The 22,804-nt window shown below is 41.6% G+C and overlaps 2 protein-coding genes across 3 annotated transcripts in view; one reads left to right on the top strand and one right to left on the bottom strand.

The window, feature by feature from the left end:
* Nucleotides 1–1,552: 1,552 nt before the first annotated feature.
* Nucleotides 1,553–22,804, top strand: part of LOC110977246 (DNA repair protein RAD50-like) — a 53,961-nt gene continuing 32,709 nt past the window's right edge. The window contains exons 1-6 of one of the 2 annotated variants that reach the window (XM_087133499.1): nucleotides 1,553–1,679; nucleotides 19,157–19,327; nucleotides 20,104–20,187; nucleotides 21,030–21,131; nucleotides 21,451–21,513; nucleotides 22,215–22,256. In XM_087133499.1, the coding sequence (XP_086989625.1) occupies nucleotides 19,199–19,327; nucleotides 20,104–20,187; nucleotides 21,030–21,131; nucleotides 21,451–21,513; nucleotides 22,215–22,256 (420 nt within the window). In that variant the 5' untranslated portion in view covers nucleotides 1,553–1,679; nucleotides 19,157–19,198. Of the gene's footprint in view, nucleotides 1,680–3,820; nucleotides 3,921–19,156; nucleotides 19,328–20,103; nucleotides 20,188–21,029; nucleotides 21,132–21,450; nucleotides 21,514–22,214; nucleotides 22,257–22,804 lie in introns of those variants that run through there. The other variant, XM_087133500.1, reaches the window with a different exon arrangement.
* On the bottom strand, nucleotides 8,241–10,175 carry LOC147800133 (trace amine-associated receptor 1-like). The gene is made up of 2 exons (XM_087133731.1): nucleotides 10,084–10,175; nucleotides 8,241–9,651 (listed from the first exon to the last, which is right to left on the bottom strand). Exon 2 carries the CDS (start codon nucleotides 9,625–9,627, stop codon nucleotides 8,641–8,643), a length of 987 nt encoding a protein of 328 aa, XP_086989857.1. The 5' UTR covers nucleotides 9,628–9,651; nucleotides 10,084–10,175; the 3' UTR covers nucleotides 8,241–8,640.

Below are 22,804 nucleotides of genomic sequence, written 5' to 3'. Positions count from 1 at the left end.
TGAAGACCATCAGATGTCATTGAAGCAACAGGAATAATGTCGTCTGCAAACGAGTTGGATTGGCTGTAGTAAAACTATGTTTGCGTACATGTACGTACCTATCTGCCAGTAAATCTGCCAGTTAATGTCTCTTTAATGAGGAATTATTTCTTGCATTAATTACTTTCGTTTAATGATGCAGTTTGTCTTTTTCGTTCTAGATTTTAATTTTTTTTTTCAATTTAATTTTAAATTTCAGTGAGGCATAAATTTATATTCTTTCAAATGAATCATATTAGCATTAACATAAGTTATTTATCTGGATATTATGACAAAAATTCTCTTTCTATGTGTATTTCTGAAAAAAAATCACAAAATACAGTGCCACCAAATCTGCGCCCATCGTCACCAACGGGAATCTCAAAATAAGGTGCGCAGTCCTTTTCTGGCTCTGTATTTTTGATAACGCCCTCGATATTTGGCAAAAGTTGACCAAAGTTGTCATTAGTGCTCGTATCAGACGTCCAACCTTGGTCGTGAATGAACAGCGGTCTTTAATCCATTTTCTAAATTCTAGACAATTTTAATCAGTTCATTTTTGTATTTAGTCTGTGAAGTATAATGTTTATGCTCTGTTGAAATTTTTCCTGAATTCTCCCGGGAAAAGTTTTTAATTTGCACATAGGCCTAGCTGCTAAAAGAAAAACACTGAAGTGACGCTCGATCATTGACAGCAAATTAACCTGCAGTGCATAATTTCGTGGAAGAGTTTCACGACGAGAAAGTTGGATGTGCAAATATTTGTATGCGCAAATTTAGGATTGGGCCTAATAATAATTAGCGTGACCCCCTAGGCTAGCTAGGCCCTTAGCCCCACACGTAGGGCTGCAGTGGTTCGCTTTTGCAATCTGTCTTTTATAATCTGTCTGGTGGCGACGGATAAGAGACAGATTGTAAAAGCATGAAAAGAGAGCCACTACAGCTAGGCCACGTGTGGGGCTAGCTAGGCCCTCAGACCAGGTTGGATGTTGTCTTCATTTCATTACGACAGGGAGTCCACCTTGGCTAGCCGGTAAACAGGGCCCGACGAATACTCCTCCGTCATACATCTGGTATACGACGGAGGAGTATTCGTTGGGCGCTGTTACGGGTCTACACCTAGTGACCTGGGCAAGCTAGGACCTGTACCCAGGCTGGCTTGTAAGTTGTAGACCTAGGCCTACTCAAGTTGTAGTTGTACAGCCTTTCACAGAAAGGAAACCCACATACAGGCTTAATGCATCTGCGACATGTACTCAAATGAAATTGGAAGAATTTTAAGGTTACGGTACCCATTAGGTCCAATCAGTTGTCTTCACAAAACTTTCAGCCATTCAACATGCAGCAAGAAACAACAAACGTTGAAGGCTCGCGTATGTACAGTGTACATGTACACATTACCGATCAACTAAAAAAGACTGGTACCAAAATAAAATGCGGTTCCAGTGATGAGGGATGATTCGGGTTTCAGACCCAGGAACCAAGATGCAAGTTTCAGCTGCACGTTTGATTGGATGAGCTACCTCTCATCGACCAATGGAATCCGCCGTACCATTGATGCCACCGCCGCGGGCTGGGGATGAACTTTGACGTCTGATCGATGGCGCGCTGAAGTCGGAAGTGGAGCGCTGTTCTGTGACCCTCCTCCAAAATTTGGACAGGTAAGCTATCCACCAAAGACTTCAGACTAGGCTTAAGAGTTATTCGGACAGTAGGCCTGTGTATTTGGTAATAAGTTCAAGAATATTTTTTCCCTTTTATTTTTGAAGTGATCTGGTAGGTACCCGGGACATCTCGTACCATACATGTACATGTACTTATGACAACTCGTACCCAAAATTTCACACCCAGGGCAACTCGTACCCGGGACACTTCTTACCCGGTAATAAAAAATGTACTTTACTTGCATTTAACTTGATTTATTAGTTTAATAAACGTGCTCCAGTAATTAAACACTTTGGACAATATCACCGTCTACCGGTATGACTTCGAGCTTTCTTCTTTTGTGAAATTTTTTCCCCCCAAAATTAGTATCAATCACGAACAAGGGAAGTAAGGCCCTTCACACTGTCTGAAAATCGGTGGTTCTGTGCTAGTTAAGTTTCAGAAATTGTGTCGGCAACAAAAAAAAGACAAGAAAGCCCTTGTCAGTGCTTGCTAATCAGAGGTTTTTGCTTGAAGTTGTTTTAGAAATTAGTGTCAATCATGAGACAAGCCCAGTAGAGCTTGTTACAGTGCCTGCTAATCAGTGGTTCTAAAGATGCTGCACCCCCTTTCATCCTAGCCTAAGTTTGGATTCCATCGGGCTCTGCAAAGTAAAGAAAAATTGATTTGAAGCGGGAATATTGTGAGATGTTTTTTGTACACATGTAATGCAGAGCAAACTGTAATTATTTTTTACACAAAAATGTGTGACGATTTTAACTGAAAAGCTCAAAATTACTGTTTTTGTAAAATCTTTCAATTCTGGCTTCACTTGAAATTGGAAATTAAACACAGGAGCTGCAGTGTGCTAAAAAGACAAATTTTAATCACAATTTCCTATTAAGAAAATGAGTTTCCAAATAAACAGCGCCCTCACTCATTTATACGTGTCCGTAGCTTGTACTACTGCTTACTAGGGCCTAGGCTACTCAGCTAAGTTGATGTCGATTGCCCAATTAAAATTGGGCCTAATCCCTTGTTTATCAGCACCGCCTGACCAGATTTTTCCTACCGCCCCGACTTTTTTTTGATATTTGATATTTCCAACTTTTTAGAGATATGTATATATGCAACCATACGTATGAAGCCGAACCACGATGGTTGTGTTTGTATTGCGCATGCCCAATGTGTATTAGACTTGCGTTGCAGCCGTTCATCGGTATATCAACAGTAAATACACCATCAATTTGTGTGAATTGCGGTAGTCAAGCAGTTACAGCATAATGGTTTGTGATGCATGGGGTGTGGGTTTGAATCACGGGTCGGAATTATGGGCAGGGAGTTTTTTTTTTTAAAGGAAAATAAAGCCCGAATGTTATTGGAGCCTAATTTCACACGTGAAGTTTTTATGGTTGGTTTAGCATCTAGATGTCATGCATTGTGCATGGCTGTGAACCGTGGTTTGGCTTCATATGTGTGATTGCATATATACATGATTCCTGTAACGGGTGGGTACCCGGGTACCCGTCATTATGATTGAAACACAGTGAACTCCGACTAAGTCGGCACTCTCGGGACGCAAGTAATTATGACGACTTACGCGAATGCCGGCCTGTGTTGTAAGTTGTCATTTTGCCAACTTACACATGTATTGCCTATGTACTGTACATTATGATTCCTTGCACTAATTCAGTGGCTTTGATTTACCCTGGTTTATTTCTACCTCCATGGTCAATCCCAGCAAATTCATTCTTGACTATTATCCTTCGAATTCGGACTTGTCACTTGACACATCTTGACAACCACGGCGAAGGAAACCTATACCTCAGCAAGACTTTTTTAAAATGCCGACTTACACAAAGGAATTTTTGTGGTTTTGTTGAAAAGAGACTGAGAAAAACATGCCGACGTATACAAAATGATCACTTGCATGTATAAACGCCGACTTAGACGATATGACGGGTTACGCAATGTCGACTTAGTCAGAGTTTACTGTAATAAAAAATATGTTAGTCGAGTATTGTCACTTGACTCTACTGCTGTGCTGCTGGTTTGAGTACTGACATACTGTACTGACATGCTCACTGGCATGCATTCAGGAACAAAAATTGTACAGGACTATGTTGCAATTCAAACTTTTTATTGCAGTAAAGTCTTGACAACTGGACTTTGAGTTATCCAAACTTCAAGCCAACGAAAGTTCCCAAGTCACTGAGTCATACTGGTACCAGGAATCGAAATCAACTCGCTCTCCACTGGTACATTTCTGTAGTTACATGTATTTTCCTTCTCTTTGTAAATGCTAATATTGCGTAGTTGTGCTTCGTCTTTTTCTGAGATTTTTTGTTGTTACCTAAAAAAAATCTACGGAAACTTTCATGTCGTTTGGTCTATGGTCATAATAGTACACCGAGCAGTGCATAGTCAGGGCTTCTCTTCACTTGTGCTTTCATAGTACATGTATACCAACATGTATGGAGTCACATGACCATGCCATTCCTGTGCATGGGTAACAATTGGGTCCTTGGTAGCAATCAGGCCAGCTTTAGGTGCAACACCTTGTATCATGAAGGTAATAGGACCGTATTATAACCAAATGAATTTTAAAATTTTTCAATGAAGAGATTTGGCAGCACTGTGTGAAGAAAGTCAATTGAATGTTGAAGTTTACCATGTAAGGCCACACTACTACATGCATATTGCCGGGCAAAGCCAGCCAACCTGTATGAGTAGCGTGTCATGACTGGTTCTTTTCATTAATTCATCTGCGATCTAAGTTGTTGTTAAATGGACTGAAAACGTTTAAAACCTTTTTTCTAACAGTTTATCGGCAGGTACCGTAAGCAAAGGAAAAGGTTGCTTGCCTGTCGTGCTGACATCTTCAAGGGCAATTTCTAGTAATAAAATTGACAAAATGGATCCAGGTACCCATAATCGGCAACTGAAAATGTGCAGTGAGTTTGTTTCTTAGAGCATAGAAATTTTCCCACGACACGTCTTTGGTTCCGTGTTCATGTTGCCAAGTGCTGCGACATTCGGCACTTTGGGTAGACAGGGGACACTTTTCAGACCAAGTGCAGTTTTGGAATTAACAAGGTTAATAATTGTTATAAGGCTAATGAATTTTGATGTAAAACTTGTGGTTTTTGTTTTTGAATCTTGAAGAGTAAGTCATAAGAAATATTTGGATAGCTTTGGATTCCGTCATAATCTGAAAAAAAACCCCAATTTTTTTAGAGAGAGAAATCTCTGAAACAAGCACCACAGGTGTGGGATGGTCTGAAGAAGACAGGCTTTTTAGGCTAAATGAAGTTCAGTTACTAGAAACATGTACAGTAGCAATGTTGTGAATATCAGATTTAAGAAGTATTTCCAATTTTGTTACAAATACTGATACTTTGAATATAACATTAATATACAGATCTCTCCCAAGTCCCAAAAACTTGGTACGGAGAGTTTCAGAAGCCCACCTGGTTACGTAAGGTTTTTTTTCCATTAACACTACAGATTAATAGTATAAATAGCTGCTTTGCAAAACTTTTGCTTAATGAATTTGTTTATATCTGTTCATCCAACAGTGCATTTAGCGCCAACAGGATGTTAATGAGTGAAGAAGACAATGAAGAAATGTTCAGTTTAGAGGTGGGAGGAAAACCCCGGATTAATGTTTCGGGGAAAACCCATGGACTCAGGTACCGGTAGGGACTAAGAATCCAATCCACATGTGGACTGAGCTGGATTCGAACCACAGCCCCTAGAGGTGGGAGGCGAGGAAAGAAACACCACACCAACCTGACAACCCCCCCCCGTGATGAATACCCCCTCAAGCTCATGCATGTTTAGATTGGCAGACTGTCAACTTGGCATGAATCCAAGACCTCTTCCCATATTACCGAGATACAGTGTACATCTGCTATGGGTAATTCTAGAAATTATTGGTCTGTTTTTTTTCGTGTCCCTGTCACATCTGACATACGATTTTGTAAGTTTAGAAGACATTTTCTAATTTCCAAGAGTGATGAAATGATGCAAATTACCTACATGTACCAAACAAAATCGAAATAGTTTGAAATCAATTCCGGTCATACATGTACATGTATTTCCATGTCGAATGAAATAGCAAAGGTCAGATGTAACAGGGACACAAAAGTGTCACACTTTGGGACCCCTTATTTCTGGAATTACCCATATTCAAAAGTAATCTGGTTTGTTTAATACATGTACTGGTACATGTATTGCTGTAATACAAGCACACACTCAGTACTGAGTACAAGTGCCCATTGGCTATGACGCCAACTCTTTAGGCGTGGTTTCGGGTGCAACAACATCACACTACCAATATACATGTAGCTAACCAGATACATGTACTGTCTCACCAAGTGCTTTCAGCTCTGAAGTTTGGTCCATTGCCATTGGTAATCTAGAGATATAACAGAGGATTTGCCTAATCTATGCAAAAAAGGGAACAGCTTTGAACTGACGTGAGTTCATTCTCTTGTTCCATGTCAGTCAGTGCGTTTGGCACATGTGGAGATGTATGCATATTGAGACAGCAGGAATGATTGATTTTCTTGCACTAATTTCACCCAGCTCTGTTCCTGCATCCTGTACATTTCATGTACATGTATGACATCGATATTTGGTACAATCTGGGACACATACAGTACATACATGTACTAGTAGGTACTGGATGGTATGATTTGGCAAATTCCTGAATGGGTTTTGCTCATTGCCTGGCACCCCTCTGCCTTTGGAACCGTTTTCAGGAAATGCCTACAGTACATGTACATTAAATAGGTGCGGTATGGTACATGTATTAGGTATCGTTCAGTTCCATTCTTATTGTGGTGTCTTTCGTTAAAACAATACCACTGTTTGGATATGCATGTAGAAAGGGTACATGTATACAGAGCCAAATTCTGAAGGCAAAATCCTAGCGTTACCATGGTGTCACTTCAATGCATTCCAGTCGTGTGCTCCAGATCTATCTACAGCCACTACATATACATGCATGTACAAGATTGTAAATCTGTTTGAACCACATGTACATGTATACGATTTGGTTGGTCATCAAACAAAATAGTAAACCGTGCGCATGTCCTCTTTGTTGTACATATTCATCGTGAGTTTAGCCAATCCAATTTTGATGCCATTTACATCTGCAGTGGTTACAATTCACAAAATGCACATTTACATGTATGTACTATTGTTATTCTTTCACATGTATGTTTAATGAAGCAGTATACATACATGTACACAAGGAAACAAAATTGGACCACATGGGAGTGGAAATATATTATCATATGTGACCATCACCACAAAAGGAAGCTGACTTTTAAAAGTACCCACAAATATGTTTTCTTTCCAAATTACTGGTGATATCAACGCTCAACAACATCCTTTCTTAAAGGGGCTATGACATTGTCAATTCAAAGGAAACCAAGATTTTATGTGCAGACTTGATCTCTGAATTCAAGGGTCATTTTGAATGTAAAACAAAATTAAACAAAAGTAAGAGAAAAAACCTGATTCTGAAAAATCACTGAATCCAACCGAATGATTAGCCACAATTTATTATCAACTGGACTCAGTACGCTGTTTTATATCCTTCACTGGTGTTTATACATAGGCTGATCAGTATTCAGAACAAGGTTTGACATTGAACTGTATATAGACGCACAAATTCGATTAGATGCCCTAACTGCAATGCCACCGCACTCGCACGCACATTCTTCAGCTTGGCACACACGAGCATTTGGCAAATCGAGATACATGTATATTGGTCGAAGAGGCATGTAACGCGGCTTCCAATTCAATCTGGTTCGTCAAATTACACTACATGTATGTCTCTACCTTCTGTGCAAGTGGCTTTCACTTTTGTCATAATAATTAAAAGAATTGCACTTTTTCCTTGAACTTTTTCATGCTTTTTCATTTGGAACTTTTATACTTGAAGATGATGGTAAACTTCAGCAGAGTAGGGATAGACAGTACTGTGGAATGTCATGTGTAAAGTAAAAAACCTGTTTCTCGATTACCAAGGTGCATTTTTTGGCATGTGCCAGTAGATTGGTTAAAATTTTGTTTAAAAGGTTCAGGAATCCTGTTGAAAACATCAACCGCAAACTGTTAATACCTGGTTAGCAAGACAATCACTTATTCTGTATGGTGTCCGTCAAATGTTTTGCCAAACGACTGAACTGTTTCATGTGCACGTGTGGGTAGGCCTTCACTGGGTCAAGGGGCCAATTTCTTTTGTCAGTCAAATTACATGTAGGACCAAGTTGGTGGGACATTTCTCTGTCCCCTCAATGTTTTTGGTCCCCACAAAATAGGTGAAATATCGTGTGTTTGTCCCTACAAATATTGAACAAGTATCGAACATGTACAGTGTACAATGTCTGTTCATACGGTGTAAGTATGGCATACACACATGTACATTGTACATGTGATGTGGATCTTTAGCACAAAAGAAGTCCTCATAATGTAGGGTAACAGAATGTTGTGTGGACTCCTACACGTCCACACAGTGCTTTCCCCTCTTCGATAAATAGCTTCAGAGCCATTTTGGGGTCAGGGTTATCAGCGGCACAATGGAGAGGAACAATCTTAAGAAATCACCATAAATCCAATTCCAAGGATAGTGAGAGAAAAAGGAGCATGTTTCCAGCGTTTTCTTAACCTCGGGAGACCAAAGGAATGTCCTCACTTAAATGAAAACAAGCATGCATGTACATATGTGGGGGGGGGGTTGGGGAGGGAGTATTTTCATGGCAATGATTTGGTGCAAATTATGCCATTGTTGGACAAAAACAGACTGAATATAATGTCAGTTTTGTTAAATTACAAAGCTCAGTCACATACTCCAGACCAATTTTAAGGCTACTGTTTTGTGGGATTTACCATACCAAAACTGTAAGCTTTCTAATGTGATTTCTAAATCAAATGCACACTTGTTTGACTGCATGCATGTTTTGTTCAAGATGGACTATTTGCTGAACCCTGTGGTAAATGCAAAATGCTGAGTTCATGGTGAACAGATCTACTGTGTGGGTCCACACCAGTTTTAGAGCAACAGGGCATCACTGCCAATTTGAAAGCTTTTCGTAGCTGCCGATACTTGAAGCCATAAATGAAAGGATTGACAACTGAATTAGAGAACGCCATGAGTTTGAAGGCGTCGCTGAGTTTCGGTGTAATGGAGAGCGTCGTCACACTGTAGATGATGCCCAGGATGAGATTGGGGAACCACAGGATGATGAAAGCCACGTAGACGATGAAAAGCGTCTGCACCACTTTCCGGCAAGCATGCAGCAGCTCATAAGCGGGCCCCCTGTTGTTGTCGCGGAGGAAGCTGTGCGCGCTGGCCCGCAGGCACCGATGGATCCGCCAGTAGCACCAGAGGGTGCACAGGGAAGGAATGATGATGAAGAGGAAGTTGGTGAAGACAAAGAAGACATGACTGAAGGTGGACGTCCCGGGCTTGTCGCACTTGGAGGTGTCGGGGTTGTAGTCTGGGATAAGCATGTAGGGCAGCTGCCACAGGAGTGACAACACCCACAGTCCGGCAAACAGCAGGAGGAGACGGCGCACAGTGAAGTACTGCTTGTACCGCAGCGGCTGCACGATGGCCACGTACCGCTCCACTGCCACCAATGCTAGATGCATGACGGATGTCTTGCTGCTCCACCAGACCAGGATCTTGTCGTCGAATAGCTGGCAGAGGATCTCGCCGACCAGATCGCTGGACGGGCGAAAGTCCGCAGCCCAGACGTCAAGGGTGCACTCGTTGAAGATCACAATATTGAGACACACAATGAAGTCAGCGATGGCCAAGCTGAGCAAGATGTAGTTGGTGATGTTGTGCATGAATTTCGCCCTGATGATGGAGATGCAGACCAGTAAATTACCCACAATTCCCAACGAGCCAATAATCAGCTCTGCAGTGCTCCTCTGATCCACCATTTTATACCAGGCTGTCTCCTTGGTCTGGGAAGTAAATATATTCACAGCATTTAAATGCTCCTCACCAAAATGAAATCCCTGAAATACAGGACTGATGGTAATATTTGTTTCAGGTATTAACAAGTATTGTCAGAAGGTTCCTTTGAAGAAGCACAGCGAATCCCAAGCTCAGTAAAAAGGTGTAACCTGTACAGAAGGAAAGATACTGGGGCCCCTTTCCTTGGATTGACTAAAGAACACCATATGCTGGGTATATTTCCCCTCTATAATGGATCCTTTTTTAAATTAAGGAGAAAGATCTTGGGCTCAGTTGCTGAGGAGAGTGGGCCAGCAGGGCCTCTGGGACAGGGAAGTCTAGAGCTGTCTTTGAGAAGTCAAATGCCGCCACACTCTTGGCAATTCCTGTGGGCTTCACTGGAAAAAGCACATGTATCGCAAACTCCAGCTCAGGCTTACCAGGATGAAGATAAAGTTTTCCAAAGCACTTCTGAGTAGATGTAAACGGATCCTCCAACATGTACATGAAGATATTTCTCCTCAAAAATCACACCTTTCTGAACACAGGATGCATTGTCACAGTAGTGCAAGCAGCAGTGGTAATGAAGGTTTCATTTACACACACACGCTCTGGTACAATTTTTGGTCTACCGGTCGGTGAAGATGTGGAGGGACTGTGAGAAAAAGTGGAACACAGCATGAAGCTACATGCAGCTGATAAGTTGCAGGCCTTATTATGCAGTGGCACATAGAGACAAGGGAGTAGGCTGATCCGATCCCTGGCAGTCTTTGCTGTGACTGATGTGTGTGATGTAGGGCTAATGACGGAGTGCTCGTGGTTATAGTGTGCACCATGCGGATGTGCTTCCTGGTAAATCAAGTCTGTCTCTGAAAGTTGATGCATCCTTCCTCCCCAAGTAATGGTCACCGAGAGCTACGAAGCACTGCGTAGAGTGTACAAATAACCTTTTTTTTTTTTCTTTTTTTTTCAAAGATGCACCCTTGTGTACACACAGAGGATCAGATTGAGTTTCAGTAATCAATCATGGTACTAGACACATGAAACACTGCAAGAGGAGTGAATGAGACTTTGGGATTGCCCTCACATTCAAGGGCCTGCGTGACACGGCAACTGCACATCCTCAGAGGATGCTTAGAGGTTGTCCAAAAAGGAAATCCACAGACGCTGAGACGTGTATTTGTGAAGTCTTGGTTCTTTAATCAATGGGCTCTTCACCTTGCAAAATAGAGCGCCTTACCATTCCTCTGAAAATAAACTCTGTGGGGACAACTTTCAATCACCGCCGGTTGATCAGCTTTCCTTGCCAGCCAAAGCTGTGTAAACGTCGCCTGATCACAGTCGGCACGGCTTGTGAAATGTACATGTACATGAGACCCTGATAGGTTTTAGTCACTGCTGGCCGGGGACATCTGGCAAAAATGTCTCTGAGCGAATTGCAAGAAATTCTTCTCCCCAGATATGCTTCAGTGATATTTCAGCCACAATGTGGTCAATCATTCCAAGTTTTCCTCACTCAGTGTGGGTCAAAGCCCCACGGCTCTCTGGTGTGAAAACTGTCGTGGATCAAAATTTCTCTTTCGGGCCCGGAAAATTTCACCGCAGACCCGCCTGATGCTCTCCACAGCAGTTTTTAATTCCCTGTCAGAATCTGATGGCTTAGATATGTTGTGTGATCAATCTCAGCCTCTCTGCTCAGCTCAAAAACCACAGGATCACTGAAAAAACGAATGGCGAAGCTCACTGCATGTGCAGTGGAATATACATGTAGCAGTCATGACTGCCACATTAACTGACAGCCCTAGAAAGAGTGTTTGTCAAACTGCAGACCAAATGGACTTTATTTCAGTTTAGGGCGAGGTTTGGGCCTGTAGCCCTCGGCAGTGTGGAGGTGCACCAGTTATTGATTCACGATGTTTGGAGAATGCTTATGCGAGGGTTGCAACATTAGGGAATAGTTTATATATCTCCCCGGCTGGTCGATATTTGCAACCAATGGGAGCATGTTTGTTGGAGGCCGTCTCCTTTTACTGCTTGCCGTGAAGTTCCCCCGCAGCGTTTGATGTCCCGATGCATTGTCTGAACTGGGTGTTCTACATTAGTCGTTGAGCACCTCCACCGGCATTTATCACTCAAGGTCGAAATGGGACCGTTTTCAAATCCTGCCCATTTGGACCTGATGATTTTCGGTTTCTGGCGGCAAAGTGTCCCCAGACTTTGATTTTTTCAAGTTGACATTTCCTGAGTTTGAGTGGTCAGTCACTCAAGTGTGCACCCTTGACCCTTGGCTTGACATGGCAGTGGCATGCCTCACCAACCACTTGAAAAACTTGAGCTTTCTCCCATGTTGAAAGGGTTCTGTCTACATGTACATGTAAATGTACTTTGACAGTGGGCCGTAGTTGTGAAGAATTCCTTTTAACAGAAACTACCATACAGTATTCTTCATCACATAAATATATTTTTCATCATCCCTAGCTTGAAGAGTTCCAGCGGGCATTAATTACAGAAATGTCAGCTGTTGTTGCAGGAGTTGTTGGAATTCCAGAAATGTTTAAAGTCACAGAGGTCCCAGGCCAGTGGATGGCATAAATCATACCCCATGCTATGTTGGCTCTTCATCCCAACAGAGTTTATTTGACAGTCAGTGTGGTATGCTTGCTTTGGCCTTCATCTGATCATACTAAAGTCCCTTGTGGCACGCCATGAGGATTGGGTCTGTCATTCCCAACTTGATTTCCATGGAGTTTCAGAAGAATGAACACTCTTGCTTTGCCAATTTCCCACCAAAAAAGGATAATTTCCTCCTTCCTTTTTCTTGGCACAGTTGCAAAATTTGGGTTTTATGGAAATGCTGGCTTGATTAATGGACTGGCACTTACAGGCATGTTCCAGAAAAGCTAAGAAGTAACAGAAAAGAACAAATGAAGGCCACTTTTGTGCCAGAAAACTGCAGTTCATCTGCAAAGAAATTGAGAAAAAAAGTCACTAAATCTGAACTACTTCACATCGTAAGACCTCGGTGTATACGAATCTGGTTTTTAATGAGACACTGAATTAATTTGCGAGTCACTTGCTCATCACAGCCAACTAGAAATAAACTAGTCCAACTCATGTTTTACTCAGTCACATGGTCAGGTTTTAATGTGTAGGTTTTTATTCAGGTTGTGGGCGGTACAAGAAATGTACATGGAACCAGCTGTGACACATTTTATGAAAATTCAAGATTGATATTTGAGTATGAATAGAACGTATGGATAGTTGCCTTTCATATTACATCACATACATGTATTCAGTGGTGTTCCTGAAAGAGGCTAATTGGCTTTGTGATGAAAATTGGCTTGATGCATATTGATTGTGAATTATGTACTGTTGATTGCTGTTGATATTCAGAGGCTGTTGTGTTTACTTTACAGGGATATTTTTACCACACCCTACTCCAGTTTTTACCAGAAATGAGGGAATTGAATGAGGGTTTCTTGATCCAACTGCTTTTAACATCACACCTGCAAAAGACTTGTAATCTGAGACAATATAAATACTTCATGACCATTCCCCATGTACATGTACGGTGTACACTGTTCATGTAGAACAAAAGTCTGACCCGTGTATCGGTACATGCATGTCCAAGTGGACTGAACAACTTCAGATTTGCTGCCTGACATGAGTGATGGGAAAATGATTACAGATGGCTGATTGATTTCTGACCATCAGATGGACATCCACCATCAGATGGACGTCTGCACCATTTACAACATGCACATGTCATGTTTGAGTTAATACAGGTGATTCACAGTAGCACGCCCCCAAGAGTTTGCAATGGGTTGGCCAATCACAATGCGCAAAAGTCTGGCAACCCCCTTCCAAACGGCATTGGATCAACAGATTTGGCGCACTGTGATTGGCCAACGCATTGCAAATGCTTGGAGGCACGCTCTTGTGAAATGCCTGTATTGTAGTGGTCGAAATTCGGGGGCTAACGTAGGTCTTGGACTCAGTTGGAAAAAAAAAATATAATATTGTGCTTGTTCAAGTACGTGTTTCAACTATGCAAATTTGAAATGAAGGTGCTTGACCACTGACCAGACTTCCTGCTCTTGTCGGCCATATCCATGGCATGAACTGATTCAGCTTATTAGAAGGTTTAGAGATACTGTACAGGTGTACATGTACAAACACATGCTGGTACCCTGGTTCTTGTACTTGAACATGTACTGTTTGTCAGCGGACCCATTGTCTTGTTCTAAACCATCACCAAAACAGCAATTTAGTCACATACAGCAGTTGTTGATACCATAAATATCACGTGGTCCATTGCCCTTTACATTGTATACCGGTTTGACCAAGTCGTTGGAATTCTAATGAATGTCTGATGTACATGTAATTTATTATGAGCCATCTGTTTTACCATTCTATTGCTATGTGAAGTTTGTTGTCTCATGATTCAGTTTGTCTGATATCCGCCAAATGTTCCTGTGAATTGTCATTTTGTTGTAGCCCTGTCGTGTTGGGATTGTTCAAGATTACTCCCTTCTATGGAGTGCCCAAATGTACATAATCATCATAACTTTGGTAAGATGTGGTACTGTAAGCTGAGAGCTAACCCTAACCTCTCTGAATTATAAACAGCAAGTGGGCACAGTGGCATTGTAAGGAACACTTGATTTTAAACTAAAGTGTTGGGCACCTGTTTCCAGTTGGGGGAGGGGGGTATTCAATTGTCCCCAAAGTTTTACACATTTCCAATTAACTGTGGGGGTATCTGAAAACTGTACAACTTTCCATCAATCAGTTGGTTATACTAATGATGGTGTTTTTTTATGCACAAAGAAGATGCCTCCAAATTAAGTTCCGGTGTGGTGGAAACTATTGTGAAGGCAGAGAAGTTTTTCTTTAATCGGCTCTTTTTTTTTCTTTCACTTTCTGCCATGTACCAGGTACTTACATGTACATACATACACGTGTACGTGTTTGTACCATTCACAAATTGAAAAAAAAAACAAATGTACAAAGTCTTACACAGTTTGGATCAGACTTTCCTTCCTTTCTGAATTCCCAGATACATGTAGATATCTTTTTTTTATATCAATAAAAAAGTCCCAAACTCCCTTTAAATGCCACTCCACTCTCATCAACTCCTGGTTTAAGTTCCTGGTGGACCGTTCAGGAGGTTGAACTACAAGGTACATGTATTCTCCATAGTGATCATGATTTGCTTAAGCAATTTTCCTGCAGCATGGGAAACAGATTGCCGGCTCCAGGGAAAAACATAAAAGTGGTACCTGATCACCAGCATCATATTCATTGCACTGGTTACCATACTGATGTACCACGATTTGCCACAGTGTTGTGTTGAGGAGATACAAGTACCAGTCATTATCTGAACAACTGTTGGGTAATGTGGTGTACATTATGTGTGACGAGCTAAAAGCAGTGCAGGATGCTGCGGCTGATTTGACTACCCGTGGGGCGTAAAGAGAAACAGCAGGGAACTGTTTGTTTTAAAAACATGTATGTACCCCACTGCAGATGGAGTTAAAGTGCCATTTCATGTTGATCGTTGCTCGAAATTACCTGAAGAATCTAGGCATTGCGGCCTACCCAAGAATTTAAGTTGAGCTCTTTGAAGCTTCAAGTGCTATTCAGAGTTTTGGCGGATCTCCAGTTTTAAACGAGCAGTGTCATTAAAAAAAAGGGAATTTACCAAGCCTCATTCCACCAGATTAAAGGTAGTTATAGCTTAGTTAATAAATGATATGGCTTACCATGGAACATTATTGATAGTATATGTACATGTGCAAACCATTACGCACTGGTATGTAGACACAGTGGGACGTTCCATTGACAAAGTACATTTACTGCAGACACAGATTTGGGAAAATGCCTGCCAGTTTAGTAAAAGTGCCATTCATCATATTGTTGACTTTTCTGTGACTGCCGTGTGTCAGATAGTGTAGGTTGACCTCAGACAGTAAAACTGGTCCCTTTGTTACTCTTCTTTTGTAGTGTACATGTATGTTCCTGTATTAGTATATGGATAGCATTCTATCAGTTTTGGTTGAGGTTGTCATGTGGTGCTCTCTTGGACCGTATTCTTTGATCAAAATAATTGCATACTGGTAGCATGTGACCCCCAGGCAAGTTAAATTTGCAAATATCCGTTTGGCATGATGTTTTGCCATAGTCTGTTTGATTTCCTTTCATTTTTCCAAGAATCGATCCAGGGCCCAGCGGTGTTGAGTAGTATTAGAAACAAATATTTACACCTGGGAATGCCTAGGCCGAGAGCTACCCGGTAGAAAGTGTTGATCAGCAAATGCTACATGTACATGCACAGTAACTGCCAGGCAAATATCAGCGGAGAACCAGTTGCGAGAAGTACACAGTGTGCAATGATTTGATTAGGGACCAGTTTTTGACAAGCATTTTTTTTCCCGCTCAGTTCTGTGTTGAGCAGCTCAGTGATATTTGCCCCCCGATGTTTAGTAGACTATGTCAGATAAGAAGAGGAAGGCATGTACATGTACCGATACATCATCAAAAAGCAGCATTGATGCTGACATTCAGTGGCAAAACACAAACAGAACAACTAGGGGCCATTACAAAGGGTTTTTACAGTCACAAAACCCTGTAACCTTGATAAGTTTAATTTGTCTTTCCATTTGATGTGAAATAAATATTATTTATTTGAAAGAATTAAAAAACTGAACGGTGTTTTAAATACCAATTCGTTGCTCCATGATTCGTAGCTGTGTGGTCACTCCTATGGTGTGAAAATCTACACATACATGTGTATGTGCTACAGTGAAGTACTCAACGAGACAGTGCTTTATTGTATTAAATGGTTACATGCCGGTCACCAGTGGCTGCTCCTCTTACATGTAGCTGCGCCCTAACACTGGGCGTGTGTAATAAGTAAGGTGGCTTCCAGAAAACTCTGTGGCACGGCTGGCATTGCAAGTACATGTATAGTCAACTCTAATTATTACAAAATCGGTTATAACGAAATTCCGATTGTAACAATACTCAAATCTGTGGTCCCGTCAAAAACGTGCACATTTCTATGGGGAGAAAATCTGTAACAGCAAAATTGCATTGTACGAAATCTCTTGTTACAACAAAAGGTTTTTGCGACTCCTTTACCTGAAAAACCATTGTTGACGACCCATTTATAACGAGCGTTTGTGAATCGCGGTGGTGAAAACACGCGCACAGTGCACCACACTGGTTCCTGCCAGGCCGAACCATTGGCAACGAAGGCATAAGGGAAATGTGGCAACCAGTCTATGTACGGTTGCTGCCAGAAAGGGTTGCGAGAATTCCACTACATGTACATCATATACGAATGCAGCTCTACAGTTGCAAGTCAAAAAACACTGCCGTCACAAATTTTTCCGCAGGTTCATTCACAAAAATTGATTGCATGTCTGTGTTTGTGTTTTCTGTGTTCATGAATTTAATTTGAGGTTGTACTGCTGGTACTCAAAGCGAGCGTGTTTCCACAAAATTTTCTAGCCGCAGCGCGAGGCTTATTGCCCGCCCCTCCTGATGCGTCACACACATTGACAACGCGATATACAGACATCGTTTGTCAGTTTCCTGTCGTCATGACACGCGTAGTGCACAATTAAAAAATCAATGATATTTTACATTGATTACACAAACGCCAAAACAAAAATTTTCATCCCATTTCTGATAAAACAATATACCCCGAATAAGTTCACTTGACTATTCTCGCATCTCAAGAGCCCAACTAATTGCCCAACACTGAATCATTCATACATGTACATGTATTGCTGCAAAAAAATCTAGCGTACCTGCCAATGAGACTGTGTGTTTTCATGACGTACATTTTGCAAGACACAGCTATCCAATCACAATATTCCTTCATGACATCATGCTTCTTCAGCAACCATCTCGTGCGCGGGCGGCTACGCCACAGTGGGCAAGTGAACTCGGACTATCGATGTCATGCAGCTAGTGTCGAAAATCATAAGACAGATGGAAAATGAAATAAAAATGTCTCTCCATGACATAACTTGTGTTGGAAAGACTACATACATGGATGGGGCTTCAGTTGATGAGTCTTCGCATTCTTGCAGGTACACACAGGCCTTCATGTACATGCCATTCAGTTACTGTTAGCTTCGTCGTCATCCATGGTGATGGAAAGTCTTTTAAAAATCCCTGGATTGATCTTTCACATGTATTTGCTTTTTATCTCACATGAACATTAACCCTAACAGTCCTGAATCCTCCAATATTAATATGATTTTGCACCCACCCTAGGGAGTTAGGGTTAAACATGTTGTTATAATGACAGTGAAGTTTGTTATTCTAAACACATCAACCACATTGTCCTCAATTTAATTCAGACAAACTGAAATACAAACATTGACAAGTGAGGAATCAGGGTTTTGCTTCTCTTTTCGTGTGGTGGGAACAAATGTGAGAACAAAAAAAGATCGTTGATTGCCTTGGATGTCGAATAGATGCAGATTTGTTGAATCATTTTATAGTTCTTTGCTTACGTTGGATAAATTTTCACACAATACTTGTACATATTTTATATAAAGGACAAAAAAGACCTGAAGAGAGCACAAGCAGCGTTTGCATTTTTGGATCTGCCCATAAAAATCTTTAGAAAATAAAGTCCAGTGCGGGCACGGAAGACTTGATGATTTTCAATTCCCAAGCTAAAGGCTGTGATATACATGTATGCCGGTGAGCAATACAACAAGCACTGCCTACAAGCTATTTCAAAACTGGAAACTCAACGTTGGCAATAGAAAACAAAACCTTTTGACAAGTGGGTTGATGGCTGCATGCCGAAGTATCACGTTACATCTTATCTCCTCACCAAAAGAGACAATACAAACACGATGCTGGGTGATTAAAACCACAAAGTATGTAGTCACCGTTGTGGATATAATTGTCTGGTTTCATCTTATGAGGGTTGTGGGAACATTCTGAACAAATTAGCCAGAATACCCCGGTATTGAAATTCAATACCGATTAGCCAGTATTCTGGTACATGTATTCATGGATTGTAATATCGAAATAGCCCAAGCCTATATCACATTAGTATTTGTGCCCTCAGTGGCTGGTAAAATAATGGCTAGCTGTCAGTGCAAAAAGCAAAAAAATGACTGGTTGTCTAAACAGCCTGTTATAAACATTGTTACTAAATAGTAATAAGTAATAAAAACTATGGCCTCTTTAAAATTAACAGGACAAAGTTTGAGGAGCCACTCATCTGACAACAACCAATGGTAATATTTCTACAAACTTTGGCCGCCCACATGAATCCATGTGAAAGGACTTGTCACATTTGTCACATGTATCTGAGGAGGTTTAACGTACAGCTTTTAGTGACCACTAAGTACATGTATAATGATTTTTTTTAAATTTGTATAAACACTGTAAGTTGTGTTTACTGTTTCAGTGCTGGCTCTTATGCTGTGTTACAAACTAAACACATAGTCGTCATCTTTATTCTTGTTGACATCTTAGATATTGTGAATGCCGCACCCATCCTTCCCCTGATCCCCCGCCATGTCCTCCATCGAGAAGCTGAGTATCCGGGGCATCAGGAGCTTTGGCCAGGAGGACTCGGATTGCCAGATCATCGACTTCTTCCACCCACTCACACTCATCACGGGCCAGAATGGAGCGGGCAAAACGGTGAGACAAATTGGCGTCAAGCACATCATACCAAAATGTATCAATTACATCCATATTGTAGTGTCATCCCTACATGCACAAAAAAACTTCCAGAAGTTATTAACTACGCGTACAGTACACGTGTGAAGTTCCTAACTGACCAGTTGATTTCAGTATGTACATACATGTACATATATGTATTTACATTGTCTTGAAATGAAACCCAATAAAAACAGTGGCATCATCTTGTCACACAATATCTCATCAAAGGTCAAGTTAGCATGCACGTAAAACTATCCTTCCCACGTTAGAAGCATTTGGATGGGCTTTATTGAGAGAGTCATTCTGAGTGTAATCCAATCTTTTTGAAGGGAAGCTGAATGTGTAGGGATTACAGTGTGTTTCCTCATGTACATGTACGTTTTATTTTTTTTCAATTCTTTCCAAAAGCTTTGTATACAAACAGTGCAGGTATAAGGCATTGCTTAGGGTTAATGTCCAGCAAGCAAAATAAATACATGTACATTGTGCGGTATGTCGGACATAAGGAGAACGTGGGTGCAAGCCTAACGACAGCAAGGCAGTTTTGCAAAATTTACATCATCTGTGTGGCAAATAATCATTTCTTGTCATTTGGGCTCCGTAGACATTCCCTCCACCTAAACAGAAATCTTGGCTTTCAGTTTTCAGCCCCTTCATTATGAAATGCAAAATGTAAGTTTGGCCGGAGGCACTGGACACCAAGCTTGTGGAAGAGTACATGTATGTTTTATTTTATGAACTCGTTTTCACCTCAGACAATCATTGAGTGCCTGAAGTATGTCTGCACAGGTGACATGCCACCAGGAAGCAAAGGCAACGCCTTCATCCATGACCCAAAGGTACATGTATGGCAGAGTACACGTTTGTCCGTGTAAGATAGTAGTGCAACAGGTATCCTTCAATCAGGGACAGGACTTTGAGAAGGGGGATGTGGGATGCATTGTTTGACAGGGAGGTTGGGATTTGAGGTCTTGAGCAGGAACGCCCATTGTCTTACTGCAGTGATGGATTGTGAGATTACTTACATGTATGTCGAGAATTAACCATGTGATATGTCAACTAACATGGTCCATGTACTAATACCGGATTGGTAGCTATCTACATGTACATGTAGGCCTGTTACAGGAAAACCAAGTTAAGCAACAATCTGTAAAGATGATGAATAGGGTTGGGATAGTACGTCACACCTTTTTTTCTCTCAAATTGAATTGAAACTCCAATCAGTGTACAGCACTGCTTTCCACGGAAGCCCTCAGATTTAAAACGTGAGTTTTGTCAAATGACTTGCATCTGCAGAGAAGGGACAGTGAGAAGTAGTTACTGTTTTAGAGGTTTGAGGAAAACCCCAGGAGAATATTCTAGGTAAGACCCACATAATCAGGTAGGGACTAAAAACCCAATCCACATGTGGACTGAGCCGGGAATCGAACCTGGGCCACCAGGTGGAAGGCGAGGAAAGAACTGCTGCACCAACCCAACTACAGTACAGTACATGCAGTTTAGCAAGTGTGCATACACGTAGCCATGTCCAATGAGCAAGTTCATTATTCCAATTAGCAATTCTTCCTCCGGACAAATGGAAGAGATAGATGCAGACGAGTCCGTGGAGGGCATGAGAGCAGAATCCACATTGTTCCGGCAGCATTTGCTCCTACCCATTTCTTCTGTCGTGCCTCCGTAGGTTGCCCATGAGACAGAGGTCAAGGCCCAGGTCAAGCTGAAGTTCAAAGATGTGACGGGAAAAGTGGCAGTGGTCACGCGCAACCTGATAGCTGTCCAGAAGGTGAGGAGGTTTTTGTACACGCACCGGTACCTTGCAACATCTTGGACGTCGACACAAGAAAATCCAATGCATCAGAGTTGCTAGGAAGTTCTGCGCTTGTGACCAGAGGCTGAAAGACTTCCTTGTAGAACTGTAGCTCCACTGAACCGCTTCAAGAGTTTTGTGAAGGCAACCCACTTGATTGCCTAAACCAATAGGAAATCACCACTTGGTCATAACTTCTTTGCCGTCTTTTATGTTTGTTTAGTGGAATCTTTGGCCTTCTTGTTAAGTGATGTATTTGATTGCAGATTCTTTTCTATCCTCTCTTTTTTTTCAGTTGAAAAAGATTGAGTTCAAGTCCCTGGAGGGAGTCATTGCAAGGACCAATGATTTGGGAGAGGTTTGTGGGCAGCTCATTAATTTAGATCGGCTTCAATGTTTGGATTTGGTGTAGGTTTCGATTAGGACTGTGCTTGAGGTTGTGTTCAGCGCTCTCGCATGCAGTTTAAGGGTAAGCCCATAGGAATGACTGGAGTATTCCTTGTTGACTTCTTGGCTGGGTTTTATCATGTTGCATTATCGCGAAGTACCCTCTTAGAGCATATCTGCCTTGAGGATAAGCAACCCCCCCATCAGTTGAAAAGAGCCATGTTGGTCGTGGGAGCAGTTATTGTGTTGGTAGCCACGCGACCGTAACACGTGCATGCAATGCTCATTTGTGAACTCGAGAAGTCCAGAGGGAAAATTGCGCCCTCTCTTGGTCCTGCTCGGGGCGGATAGTCTTTTAAGACATGGTTATTTGGTGATGGTACCGGTAGAAAAGTAATTGTTCGTGGAACGTGATGAGCAGACAACTACCAAGAGCAGCAGTAGAGTGAATTTTATTGTGCAAACAGTCCTGTGAGGTGTGTATGCTTAGTGTATAGAAAGTGTCTGAGACAATGCCGTGTCCCGGACTGCAAGACACAGGTATCTGCCTGCCCTGTTTCCCGCAACAGGGAAAATTTAAGCCGTCTTTGGCGCTTTGGCCCAATTGTGGCCTATTGCAGTGATTGGCCGAATATTAATGCCTTGATGTCTTCTTTGTTTTCCCCTCTACAGAAAGTCAGCCTCAGCTCAAAGTGTGCAGAAATTGATCGTGAGGTAAAAATGCCCATTTGTCCGTACTTGATAACCAGAAGCCAATGACATTGAGCTGCTTAAGTGGAGGGAAAAAGATTGCGTGAGACATACAGGTTACCAGCCGAAATATGATGTGATGCGGAATGTTTTTGACTGGTTCACTGCTGGTTTCTGCTCGTCACATTAATTTAGTTAGCCTCACAGATGCCTGCTAGTTTGCATTTGTGTTCATTATTATTTTTTACACAAATTTCAATTGAATTCTTGTGGATGTAGGTGGAAATGACTCGGAAAGTCATAATGAAATGTTCTTCACTCAGATGATTACAAATCCAGTTGTTAAATAATACTGCCTGATTGGAATGTGCCATAGTTCAGTCCAAGTAAACATAGCAGGGTAATATAGATGTAACCCTTTTCCTTCCACTGCTCATTCAGGAGTGCCGAGAATGATATCTGCAAACTTCTTCCCTCCGGTTGTACTTTTGCAATTAACATTTATGGATCAAATCTTGGAGTTTACATCTGGCATGTGTTTGCACAGAGTAATGACAAATACTTCTGGAAAT

The sequence above is a fragment of the Acanthaster planci genome, linkage group LG02, assembly GCF_054643075.1.
Source record: "Acanthaster planci isolate LZ-2023a linkage group LG02, COTS_SCS, whole genome shotgun sequence".
NCBI lineage: Eukaryota > Metazoa > Echinodermata > Asteroidea > Valvatida > Acanthasteridae > Acanthaster > Acanthaster planci.
The sequence above is the reverse complement of the archived record's forward strand: the minus strand, read 5'-3'. Positions and strand labels throughout refer to the sequence as shown.